Here is a 14,116-nt window from a genome sequence, read left to right as displayed (position 1 = left end):
AAAGCAATTTCAAGGATTTACAATTCCCAGGTATTTCACTCAAAAGGAAAAAGAAATCGAAGACAAGCAGCAGCAAGTTATGACAAAGCAGTGTTTTAACTAGCTTTTGTTAGTAGCCTGGGTTTCTTTCTGTTAATTAGTACTATGGATGGGTACTCTTCAGATTTCAGAAATCATTTCTGCAACCCTTTCTATACCCGCCTGACTTTAATAATACACATGAATATGCTAATTTCTTCAGTGTTGCAGGTTTTCAATGCCACACAATATAACCCTCTAAAAATGATGGGGATGAGAGGGAAAGAATACTGTTGCCAGGGGTTGCAGTGTACAATGTATAATGGTGAAATATCTATAACCCATACATTAAAGTAACCAGGTGCGAAACAGCATAAAGTGCTTTTCAACAAAATTACGGGTTGGGAAAAAGAGTGGGCATGTACCTTGTGATTTATTTTTGTTTGAATGGAATACCAGGTTAACCACCAACTTTTATAAATAAAGAGTGCATTAATAGCTCCATAGACTGACTACCTACAAAATACCAGGCACTGTACCTGGTACTTTGTATGTACAATCTTAGGCAATCTGTAAAAAGCCAACTCTTTCCAATTTACAGATAAGGTAAGCCTGGGAGAGATTCAGTAACTGTTGGAGTCAGAGTCTAGACTCAGATCCAACTCTGTAGCCCACACACTTCCCTTACATTACACTACCTCACTTAAAAACCTTTAGACATTTACAACTTGCAAAGCTTTACATATATTACTTCACTTAATCTTAAAATCTCTCCTTGAGCAGGCATTATCATCCCTACAGACAGATAAGAAAACAGAGACCCAGAGAAAGTGAAGTATTTTGACCATGGTTATATAGTAAGTGGATAAGGCATTATTTAGTCTTGGGTGGGTTTTTCTCTAAATCTGTGTTTCGCTTTTTTTTTAAGTAACACTAAAAATAGATAAAAGTTGTATTTGGAAAAAGAAAGCACAGCATGGGAACAAAGCAGATCAAAGTATGCCTTAAAAAAAGTGTTTCTGTTAAAAATTGTTATCCATTTACTGAGTAATCCTTATATGCTACACACTAAGTACTTTACCTGTGCTCTCTCTAATCTTCTCAACAACCCTGTAAAAGGCATTACCATCTCCATTTTAGGGGTGAGAAAACTGAGGCTCAGGGAGGTTAAGTAGTCTTCCAAAAACCAGGTCTCCTAAATCCAAAACTCTTGCTCTAACCACATATCAACTTGCCTCTTAACAAACTTGAAAACAAAACAAAACAAACAGAAAGGCAGTCTGTATTAATCAACAGAAGTCCTTCTTGCCTGGTGGACTGAGGAGTGCTGAGTTAATGATGTCACGGTAGGGTTTGTTCTGAAGACAGTGACATGGCAGAGCTGTTCTCGAAAATAAAAATACAAGGCCCTCAGCTGAGCATTTCAGTAAAATGCTTAACTGCTGATGAATTACATAAATTTTTCTTTTAGGAGAGGATGGAAGTAAAAAGAAAATAGAAATGAGGAGCTTAAAGAAGGCCAGAAAGCCCATTAGCACTTTTGACAGATCCAAAGATAACTCTGAAGCCACCAAAACGTGGCCTCAAGAGTCTGCCAAGAAGCTTCACGCTGGGTAGAAATATGTTACACAGCTTGCCGTCCAAATAAGGAGACACAGCGTCAGAGACAAATCCTGCACCTTATTTTGGTGGGAGAAAAAAGTCACAGGGGTACTGATGTGGATGGAGAAGGGGACATTTCTGGAATAAAAACACCACTTGGTTGAGGCATATCCCCCAGGCCCAATTAGGTTGACGGATTCAGGTGCTTGTTCCAAAAACTCTACACAGGTACATTAAAAATATGTAACATTTAGCCAAATTCTCTCTAAACTGTCATGTACTTTTTTTGGTACTTCTCATCCCATCTGTGCTGATTACCAAGATATTTGTGTCTAAACAGAAGCTGTCTTTCTTATCTGCTTCCTCCCCTGCCTCTTTCCTTCTGGGATGCCACCCGCTTAGGCGGGTGCGGGCAGCAACAGCCCTGGGAAACTCACTCAGCCACGGGAGCACCTGGAGGGCAGAGAGGGCCTCGGAGTAACTATAGGGGCACTGGCAGTTTCCCCCAAACCTCATCTCAGAAGAAAACCCCTTGGAGGGAAGTGTCTCTTTCCCTGAGCCTTAAGGCATCCAGTGGCTTAAACCGCACCAAATCTTCAATTTCTCAGACCTGCCTTATCATGCCCCCAGCCCTTTACTTCTGCTGTTTCCTATGCCTGGAAGGCTCCTCTCTTCCTTGAGGACACCCAGTTACTTTTCAAGACCCAGTTGATATGTCACCTCATCCTGGAAGACTTCCTTAACTTCTCATTTTCAAGCTCTCCTTTATGCTTCCATGGCAATTTGTCTCTCTTAAAATCAGTTACAAGGATGTTTTTGTCACTAGACTGAGGTCCCTTTGGGTAAAATGATGTATCTCACCATCTAGCACTGTAATGAAAGAATAAATCAATGAGCAGAGAAAGCAATACTGAAGACCACAGCTCCTTAGCTCGGGTGTGTGTAGTGCGGCATGCAAGAAACACACCAGCTTGGAAGAGGGACGAGGTTGTGCATAGGAAGAACATAGCATTTGACCTTAAACAACCAGGGTCTGAGTTGGATGAAGTAATGGTGAAGGACCCATAGGAAAGGAATTGACGCTAGTGACTCACAAAGTCAGGTAAAATAGTGAGATCTTTTTAAAGTATCTGGGGCTACATGTATTAAAAGTCTAAAGACATATGTGGTATTTATCAGGTAATGGGGAGGGGAGATTGGACACAGAAGCAGGTGTTCTTTCACGATCAGGCCAATCATACTTCTCAGATGGGTAAGATCAGAGTGTAGGGAATGGGGCCTGGGGAGAAGGGAACACTTCATGGCAAGTTGTCCTAGGTCAAGGTTGCAGCCAGAGATCATATTTATAAAGGACACAAGGTATAAACTCTCCTAAGCACTTTGCTTCAGTGGAACTAAGTCTTCAACCTCCCATTTCTGTCTCCAATAATCAGCAAATCAATACTTATTTAACTTCCACTATATGTTTAGTACCATCCTGGGGGCTTGGCTCCTGGACATTAACTAGACACAATTCCCATTGTCTAGTTGGCAGATCTGTGTATTGGATGTGGCCTCAAGAGTCTTCCAAGAAGCTTCATGCTGAGTAAAAATAGTCTGGGAATGGGAGTGGCTTTAGATCCAGAAACCTGGTGTGCAAAGTACTGTGGTCCACGCTACACACACTCCAGGCTGGCTGAGAATGGCAGATCCAACTCTGCTGGGGGTAAGGCTGGGGGAGATTTGACAGAAGAGCAGACATTTGGTCTGGGACTTGCATAATGGGTTCACTTGGTGGCCTGGGAGAGAGGCAAACTCCAGGCAGATTAGCTGAGGACAGTGTAGGGGACAGGACGGGGGCTGTGCTGGAGGAGGGAAGTTGGGCACAGGTGCTGTGGAAGCCTAGACTTTACTCTTGGGTAACAGGGACCATGCTCCGGTCACATTTGTGTTTCAGAAACATTTTCCTAGAGGCCCTGTGGAGGGTGCACTGGAGAAGGCAGGCAGGAAGCAGCGCGATAGTGAACTGGCTATTGCCATGTTCTGGGACAGAATGAATAAAACAAACTATTCAGATGAAAGCATTGGATATAAATGTGACACATCTCTATAAGGTGGGAACACTGGGGACCTGACAATGAATTAGACTTGGAAAGGGGTTTGGAAGAATACTAGACAAGCCCTAGACTTCCAGGTTACTGCACATCACACCTGCCCACTTGCCCAGTTTTTTAAAGGGAGTGTCCTTTGTTTAATAAAGGATCTATCATCCTTCTAAAAAACCATCAATCCTGTCAGGTATGGTGTTACTGGCCACCTAGTCTAAGGCTTAGTGTCCTGGATTATAATGCTATCATGACTAAGCCTAAATAATCACCCTTTGATTCCCTGACAACTACTACTTTGTGCGAAACCACCTGCTTAGAGGGACTATTTCCCAGTATCCAAGTGCAAAAGGACTCAGTTTTCTCAGTGCCAGCACATTTTTAGGCTTAAGGATTTTCCTTTCTATTCATGGAGTCCAAATATTATTTCAATTCCATTCTTGTGAGCATTCTCCTATCCACCTAGTATTTATCTCAGGCCCATTCTATAGGGTTGGGTAGCATGGATACAAAGCTGATCACCACCCAGACTGGGAAGGGCTCAAGTCCAAGGCAGGTCTGTGGTTAACAGGTACAGAGCAGCCTGAAGTTGAGTTTCACAAGAGGCATGTACCACACAAGTTCGTTAGACTCTCCAGGCTTCCATTTCTCACTCCCACAAAGAAACGGTGGTGAAGGTCCCTTCCAGCTCTAACCCTCTATGGCTCTAAATCCAGACAAAGAGGAAGGGAAGGCACCTGGCAAAACCTCATTCCCCCCAAGAGAAGCCCCTTAATGGCTGCTTGCCTCTAGCTGTCCCTGCTGGCTCCTGTGCTGATCCAGGTGGCTGGGGACTTCAGGCTCACTGTGATCCACGCCTGGGGTTAGGAAGCAGGTGGAGGTGGGGGCAGTGGGGGAGAGGGGGCGGGAATGGGCCATGGATGGAAGGGGATATAGTGGGGCTTAGAGAAAAAGCGTCTTAGGTTGAATACCCTAGGGAAATGAGATAATCCCCAAACCAAAGAACAGATTCTAAGCTGGGTACTCCTTGGAGCCTTTGAAACAGATGTTAGTCCGCCCCACGGTCTGTCATTTTATTAATCTTTGTGACTTTCAGTTTCATATGCAGTATAGATGATAAAGACTTACTGTACCATTGTCTGGAGGAGGCTTCTAAGGGAAGAGGCTTGGTTTTGTCAATGGGTCTTATTTCCAGAAATAATTCCTCCTCAGATTATTTTAGCATAATACAAACCTTAAAACCCTCAATTGACCTTTTTTTTTTTTTTTTAAGAAGAATTTAGGCTACCTTAGTTGTGGGATTCTTAAAAGAGAATTATAAATTTGGATTCTTAAATAACTTGCATGAGAAAGAATCCTACAAACTCACATAAGCAATCAAATCAGAGAAGTATATTATAGGAAAGAAAGCAGAGTTTACCGGGAGGTCAACTTTTCTCCCTCTGTGTGAATGGAAAATCCATTAGAATAAACAATTACCTGACAACTCTTAAGAGCAACAATGGAATTCTCTATAATCTCAGCTCTTGATAATAGGTCTTCCACTACCACCTCAAATTTGTTTATTTTTGAAAGTCACGATGAGTTCATAAATCTTTTCTATATCATGGTACATCTTTTGACAAAGTGGAGCCTGGGCTATGTTATACGTAACTGTCCATTCTAAACGCTTTCCTTGCATCATTAACCACTTGGTATGACACCAGCCAGATAATTAAGACAGGTTTGTTTAATATTCCGAATGAAAGTCTGTATGATTAACCATTAATCAAAAGTACACTTCAAAACCTGGCCACTAAAAAAATCCCTTATATAGCCAGTTTACAATGTAATTACTACTACATATCTGTTCATGATCTGTGCTTTTTTAGTACATGTTAATCATTAAAAATTTATAAAGATTTATGCTCATTTAATTATTGCCTGTATGAAATTCACTCCTTATCTTGATAGAGAAAACCCTGATGAGCAATTACATAGTGAAGGTTTTTCAGTGGAAAGGAAGAAAATATTTTTACACAGCAATTGTAGAAATAATGAGAATTAACTTCAACGGGGATCTGAAAATGGAAAGAACTAATTCTGTATGTTTGCTTTTCATTAATGTCTTACAGACACACTAGCCTAGAAGCCAAGTGAAAGGAACTGTATTCTCCCCTCTCCTGGGGGTAGCTGCATTGCTAACTCATTCATTCACTGACTCATTCATTCATTCATTAATATATATTAAACATCTGCTATATTCTGGGCACAGTGCTAATTACAGAGATGTAGCATTCAACCAATATTAATCCCTGTCCTTAGGGAAGGAGAGATGACATCATACACATTGCCACACAGTTAATTGTGTGTAACTTACACTTATGATGAGTGACTCCTTAGAAAGGAATAGGGAGTCATGGAGCTGGAGGCCCAAGACCAGCAACATCTCAAGTGCTGGGATCAGACTGACCCAAATAGGACTCTTGGTTTTAGCATGGCTGGGTGGCTAGAGGTAAGTTACTTCACATTTCTGGGGTTCATTTCCTCTTCAAAGCAGGGATAATAATCACACCAAAAGGCTGCTTAAAGATTTGATGATACAACAAATAGTGCCTGATCTGATCCATGGTTGGTGTTCAATCAGTAACAGCTCTTTTTTCCCCTTTTTCACATTAACCCTACTCTGAAGCTGTCCAGAAGAATATAATTATCTGATGACAGAATCAAGTTCCATATGCCAAAGTCCTTTTACGCTTTCCTTTGTTTATTCTCTTAGGTTCAGTACATCCCTTAGAGGAGATAATCAGTAATGTTTACAGTACACCCCCCATATTATAGGCAGTGGAGTCCTGGACTCCATTTTATGCACTTCCATTTCCAAGCTTCAGAAATGCTGGTGTCAATGGTGCCTGCTAAGAGGCTTCTGTGGCCAAATGCACACTCCAGGGAAGAAAAGTATTGATCTTCCTGGCCAAGAATGTCAGCAAAAACCTAGGAAAGATAAGCTCCAAGAAGTAATATGCTCTAGTCTTCAGCCATAACTCAGACCTCAAGAGAGGTTTAAGACTAGAATTCTGGGAAAGCCAAAAGAAGAAAGGGAAGAAAAACACTATTCAAAGCAGCACCTCTGTCGCACTAGGCCTTGGATTTGGAAGTTTGCATTTAATTCTTATTTGCTCCTCCCATTCTTCTTTATTAGGTAAGGACACTACAACTCAGAGAATATAAGTAAGTAATCCAGTGTCCCAGCGTGGTGGAATCCAGTGTCTGGCTGTCTCCAAAACTCATGTTCTTTCCACTGCAGCAGACTGCATCGTATTAACAACCTCAGGGTTATTGCTTGTTTCAATTTGCAATGCACCAACTTAGTCATTTTAAATTAATCCTTGAAAAATCACCAAGAGATCAAAATGCAAATTTCATCGTGGCTAGAGCTCAGTAGAGATTCTATGTCAAAAATCACACAAATTCATCCTACAAAAGTTCACATTGTCCTCAGAGGAAAGGTTTTCCTGCTTCATTTCATATTTGAGATAGGAAAAATAATTTCTTTTCCTTTTTTTCTCATGAATATCAAAAGTCAACTGTAGGAAGGCAGAGGGTTATAATGGAAACAAAATGCTTTGGTTCCTTACAAACGTGGGTCACTATAGCCTACTTAGGTGCAGACCTTGGGTTGGTAACCTCAAGTCTGTGATCCCTTGGTCCCTATGTGTAAAATGGGGCTCTTGTCTACCTCTTACAGAGTTGCTATAAGGATTTACGTGGGACCATGTATGTTAGGAGTCTGTCAGATTGTTTTTATTATTCTTGCTTAGAAACAAACAACGCGAGTCTTTTATCAGTTTGCAAAGGAGGATTTAGGGGACAGTGGGTCATACACAGTGAATTGGTTCATTAGTGGCAAAACCAGCAGAGGGAATGCAAATTTTAAAAAATGGTGGGGGCAGTGCAGACAGGAATTGGAGATAGGGGGCTATGAAGAAGAAAGGTATTTTTTTTCAAAATACTATTAATCTCAGCAATTACGGTTTAAAAATTTTTTAATTATTAGAACTTTCATACCTTAAATTTAAGTTTTTAAGGAATTCTCAGTCCTTTTTGTAAAAAAAATTAAAAAGCTGAACCTAACCTAGGCAATAACTGTTATTATAGCATTACTTATAATAGCAAAACATTAGAGACAATCTAAATGTTTATTAGTAGGGGAAGTGTAGTTAAAACACTGTAGGGAGTTCCAGTAAAATCTGGTAGATTAAACACATATTTGTCTTTTCTCTCTCCTGATAGTACTCCTATGGTCCCCCAACCCCCCAACCCAAGAAAAGTCACAGTGAAAGAATTTTAAAAGACATAAACCCCAAAGAACAGGAGAAAGGGTAGTAATGGAAGAAAGATGTTAAAGTTTTGGAAGCCTGAAAGCAGATATTACTAAAGAAATGGTTCTCACCGTGAGTCTTTTGCCCCCAGGGGACAGCTGGCCATGTCTGGAGCCATTTCTCGTGTCACAGCTGGAGGTGGTGTGATACCAGGAAAGCTGCTAAACATCCCACAAGGTACAAGACAGGCCCTGCCAAAAAAGAGTGATCTGGCCCAAGGCAACAAGAGGACTGACCAAGGTTGAGAACCTTAAGGAGCCCAGAAAAGGCAAAACACTAAGTAAGGCTGGGGCATGGGGGTGCGGCAGCGCTCATCAAGTCCAACTCACGCCACAGAATTCCACAAAGGTTCAGAAGCTGGAGACACCCAGAACTTCTGATGGCTAGGGGAAGGGTATCAATAAAAATAGGAGTAACTTGATAGAAAATTTTCCTCTCCCAGTTCACTGTGCCAGTCAACTGGCCTTCTGGCACTCTCCAGAAGAATAAATGTTTACTTTCTAGAGGAACTGAACCAGAAAGGCTTGGGGACACCCAGTATAGCTGATATGGGATAAAGCAGTCAATCAAAAATGGTAGGAGGGCTTAGATTATACATGCTAAATGTTGATACCCAATAACCCACCACTCCCACTCAGCTTCCAGAACTTGGTAATGAAGTTTACACTCACCAGTAAGAGAAAACTAACTAGTCCAAAACAAAAGATTCTGATACTGACATTGGAGAGCACCCAGGCCTCTGATCCAACATCTACAATAAAGCCTACCAGGTAACAAGCCCCATTCATGAACACAGAGCTTTCAATGAGCTTTTTAGTGCCTCACTCTTAAATATGACTGGGCAGCCATTTGAAAAAAACCTTTACAATCAAAGACACAGAACAAAACAAACAGAAGAGAGAACACTGAGGAAGAAAACAATGCAAGAACAATTTTTAAAAATCTATAAATAATAGTCTCAAAGAGATGAGAAAAAATATTGCATCCAAGAAACAGGATGCCAGGGAAAACAACTATTTACTGATGAGCAACATCAAAAAGGTCTTGGATATTAACATGATGGCAGAAGTTAAGAAATTCAAAAGGGTGGGCAGATTTGTTGAAGAAAGTAGAAGGAAGACTAAAAGAGAGAGATGGAAAATACAAAAGATTAGAAAATCAGAGATCAACACGGGAAGTTTACTTACCATCCTATTATAGAGGCCGAGAGAAAGGAAAGAGAGAAAAATAAAGAATACTTTTTCAAAGAAATAATGGGAGAATATTTTCCAGCTCTAAAGAACATGAGTTTCTAGACTGAATGGGCCCTCCAAAGGCCCAGCACAGTAAATGGAAAGGACCCACAGCAAGGCAAATTGTTCTGTAATTTTAGGGTACTAAAGACAAACAAAGGATCCTAAAAAGAAAATCAAGGATCACAATGGGTTAAGAGTTCAAACTTTCAACAGGAAAGCTAGAAGTCAATGGAGTTATTTCTTCAAAATTTTGAAGGTAACTTCCAACCCTATCAAGAATAGAATAAAGTTTTTCTGCATTTTTAGTCATGCAAGGTCTAAAAATGTTGCCTCCAACACAGTACTTTCTCAGGAAACTACCATTTCACCAAATTAAGGAAGTTAAAAAAAAGAAGATGAAATCCAGGAACTCTTTGGTGACAAAAACTTGTACAAGAAAGGAAATATAACCATAATCTATTACCTGATTCCGCACACTCACTGATATGTAAACAGTAGCTATAGATTTAATTAAAGTATTTTTCTGAAGAAAAAGGAATGTGGGGGAGGGGAAATATTAAAGACATTTTATATATGTGTGTTTCTGGAGGAGACAGAGTTGTAAAAGACCTAAACTCATCTTACATAGGAAAATCAGTAAATGAAATCTGAAACAGAAATACTAAGATACGGCAATAGGAGCAAGATAATTAAAATGGTGAGAAACACGGCAACTGTTAAAAACTTGAAGCAGCTGCCTGCAGGGAGTGGAAATTAAGGAGAACCTGGAAATCCTATCAACAATTATGTGGTGCTACGTGGTCTTTTAAAACATTAATGTGTATGAGTTACATAAGAGTAAAAATAGCTTTAAATAAAAATATCACTAAAAAAAAATGAACCATTTTACAATACACTGAACAAAAAAGTGAGTTGCTAAACAATATGAATAGTATCACGTTTATGTTTAAAAACTGTCTACAAGACACACAGGTAGTAACATATAATATTCTAAATTCATAAAGAAAGGTCTTGAAGGACACTCGTCAAACCCTGGAGGGAGAATGGGACTAAGGGTAAGGGAGGGATGGTGGTAATGAAACCTTTTCACTTTATTCTATATGTACTTCTGATTTTTTTTAACAACAAAGATATTTGTAAAGAATTTTTAATGACACAGGTAAATGTTTATAATACAGTATTATAAGAAAAGGCTAGTATAAAGGTAGATATTTAGCATGATCCCCATGGTGGTCTTTAAAATGTAGTTTCTAAATTTCTTTTTTTAATCAAAAGGACCATTTTATCTCAAACAAAATATTAGTTGATTCCCAATTTCAGCAGGGAGGGATATAGACGGCCATTAGAGCTTTATTGATATTTTCAAGTTATGATTCTATATTCCTATTTCTTAGGTTGACTTTGATCATTTAAATTCTAGAAAAATTTTACCATTAGCTTTCAAATTTATAGGATAAGATTACTTCACTATTCTTTTCAAAAACTTTGTTTTCAAAAACAACTTTTAAATTTTACTTTAACAATATTTTTAATACTGTTCTAAATTTTACTTTAACAATTTTTCAGTATATGAAAAATAACAGTATTTTCTAATATACTGTAATATTTTTCTAATATTTTTTCTAAATACTTTTCTAGTTTTTGGCTTTTTTATTACTATTCTTTTCCTAGCTTCTTGAAAGTTCAACACTTCCTAAATCCCTTATTTATAATAAAAGCAGTCAAAGCTATGAATTTTCCCCTGAATGAGGTTTTGGCCCCATCCCTTAGATTTTTATTGTTTAATGGTTCTTATTGTGATTAATATCTAAATCATATCTAGTTTAAATGTTTTATCCTCTTTGAACAAGCCATTACTTCAAGTAGATGGATATTTAAAAAATATCATTAATTTCCAGCTTTATTTCATTGCAATCTAAGTGGCCTATTAAAAGTTTTTGAGTTTTTCTATTTGAATTATTCAGTGTGATCAACATATTATTTTTATAAATGTTCTATGACATTTGAAAGTAACCTTTCAGTAGCCTTTTACTATTTATCCATGGCATGTTCCTGCTTGTGTTCTCCCCAAAGGATTTTTCCAGTTCTTCTTGGGTTCCTCTATAATCTACACCTTAATGACCACTAAAGTATAATCATTTCCTTTTTGTAGAAATTCCTCAAATTCCCTGGTTCATGGTGGCTCCCTCTGCCATTATGCAGACACTTTTCTCCCTAATTTTATAATTCTTTTATCATTTGAATGGAGTTTTTTGAGAGGTGGGCTCAAAGTGTAGCATAGTATATGACAGATCAGTTTCTAGAACAATAAAGGTCAATGTTTGATTTTAATTCTACCACTTTTTGCTGTAGTACTTTTGGAACAGGTTAATACTTAAATTCTCAGGGACTCTGTTGCCTTACATAGTAATAATTATGGTAGTAACCACCTAAACTTAAGATAAATGAGAAAATGCAGGTAAAACACTGAACACATCACTTGACAAACAACAGCACTCAATAAACATTAGCCAATGACATTGTTATAGGAACTGTGATCAGAATTTTTTATTACTGAATGTCAACAAAAAGGAAGCAATGTTTTCCATTAGGGCCTAATCATATAGATAATAAACCCTATGGACATACCTGACAACCCCAATGTATCAGATAACATAACTGTTATCTAATGACAACACTATATAGCCTAAGTTTATTAATTAAACTTGATTACTTGACTACTCTATAGATAACACTTGGAAGAATTTCCTTTCTGAAAATTTGTAGTACTTATAGGGAAATATTAATTCCAGTACTTTAAGGTATACTTATTCCAGTACTGCAATAAAGTAATCAAGTACACACCCAAAAGAAGTGAAAGCAGGGACCTGAACAGATATTCATACACCAATGCTTACAGCAGCATTATTCACAATAGCCAAAAGGTAGAAACAACCTGTGTTCATTAATGGATAGGCAAAACGTTGTATGTTATATAAACACAATAGACTTAGTCAGCCTTAAAAAAGGAAGGAAATTCTGACAAATGCTACAATGTGAATGAACCACAAAGACATTATGCTAAGTGAAATAAGCCAGACACAAGAGAAATATTGGATGATTCTACTTATATGAGGAGCTAGAGCAGTCAAATTCATACGGAAAGAATAGTGGTTTTCAGGAGACGGGAGAAGGGGAGAAATGGCAAGTTGTTGTTTAATGGGTTACTGGGCAGACTGTTTCAGATGAGAATGATGAAAAAGATCTGGAGATGGATGTCTGGTGATGGTTGCACAATGATGTGAACGTATTTACATCACTGAAATGTACATTTAAAGATGATTGAAATGGTAAATTTTATGTTATGCATATTTTGCCACAATTTTAAAAAAGTAATCAAGTGCCTAAAGTGGTGATGATTATATATTTAATCCTACATATTATTACTGATAATCTGAGCAAACCATTTTGAAAATGTTATCTTAAGGCTGGGCTAGATACACCATTCAGCTTGTTCAGAGGGCAAACATTAATCTCTGCTCCCTCAAGAATTAAATTCACTGCTCCCAAGTCTTTAAGAGGTGGGGATCCTCACACATATACCCACAAATACTTTATTTTACTCTCTTGAAAATGTACATAGAAATGGAATAGAAATACAATTCTACTTGAGTAAATCTACCCCAATAAAGAGTCTTTATATGAACATTCTTTATATAGAAACATTTTATTTACAACAGCAAACACCATCTAAACGCACAACAGTGAGGGAATAGCTAAGTAAACTACACAACAAATAGAATATTAGGGAGCCAATAAAAACAATGCTTATAAATGAAATGTATAAGTCTTTATGTAATAGGTGATATTAACTATGTATAAAATACATTCTAAAATGACTAGAATGAGATATCACTGTTAACAGGTGATTACCTTTGAGAAGTATGACTAATGACTCTTTTTGTCTTTGTATTTTTATACTTCTCAACTATTCTCTATTTTTGTTTTCATAATGCATTATTTTTATAATGGGAAAATACATCCTTTCATTTTATTTTAAAAATAGTAAAAAACAAAGAAAGATAAAATTTTAATTTTTTCCCTCAAGTACTCACATTCTCAGGTATGCTGGGAAGTTCTCTGGTATCAGGCACAGTAAAGTAAGAATGCTGGAAAAGAAAGGCAAAATCTATGTATCTTATTAAAATAGGCAACAAGCACATTATTCAGAAATCAGGTAAATGATCTGAAGATAATTCCTTACTCAGATGAGGAAACAGAGTTTCACTCATTGGAAATGTCTATGGAATATTTTCTTTGGATAATGTTGGATTAAAGCCAGATGCATTAAATCATCAGTTTAGTAGATTGAGTTCTTTACTGTGAGAGATGAACTTCTTGGGGAGATATAAATGAACAACTCAAAAAGGTTAAAGGCTAAATTCCCATATGACGTTTTCAGGGTTCTGAACATATGAGAGCTGCAGGCTTCATAATTTATTGTTCAATGAGGCAAGGGAACTCTAGGGACCATATATCACTAGGTTCACTCAGCAGTGGTCTTTACCAACTAAACCTGCCATTTCATTTCAGCATCTGAGATCATATCCATCTACAAGCTGCAGGCAAGATCTGCCTCAAAGGCCCAAGTGATGTTAAGGACAGTTCCAGCTGAAGGACTGCTGCCCTGAGACCATTACAGATGGTTAACAGTGGAGAAATTCATTCTGCTATGCATGCTCTGCAAATAAACCCCCTGACTTCAGTGAAGAGAGCTGGAGACTCAGTGGAGTTGAAAACCTGACCAGTTCAAACTGCTATCAAGGACGTATGTAAT

General features: G+C 38.1%; 1 protein-coding gene across 12 annotated transcripts in view; it reads right to left on the bottom strand.

Annotated features, from left to right (window-relative positions):
- Positions 1 to 14,116, bottom strand: part of DENND1A (DENN domain containing 1A) — a 538,445-nt gene that overhangs the window by 234,911 nt on the left and 289,418 nt on the right. For all 12 annotated transcript variants that reach the window (XM_073224730.1, XM_073224762.1, XM_073224757.1 and 9 more), the window contains one exon: positions 13,395 to 13,448. In XM_073224730.1, coding sequence (XP_073080831.1) covers positions 13,395 to 13,448 — 54 coding nt within the window. The remainder of the gene's footprint in view (positions 1 to 13,394; positions 13,449 to 14,116) is intronic.

The sequence above is a fragment of the Manis javanica genome, chromosome 2 (genome assembly GCF_040802235.1).
Source record: "Manis javanica isolate MJ-LG chromosome 2, MJ_LKY, whole genome shotgun sequence".
Lineage (NCBI taxonomy): Eukaryota > Metazoa > Chordata > Mammalia > Pholidota > Manidae > Manis > Manis javanica.
Note: the sequence above shows the minus strand (reverse complement) of the source record. Positions and strands in the feature narration are given on the sequence as shown.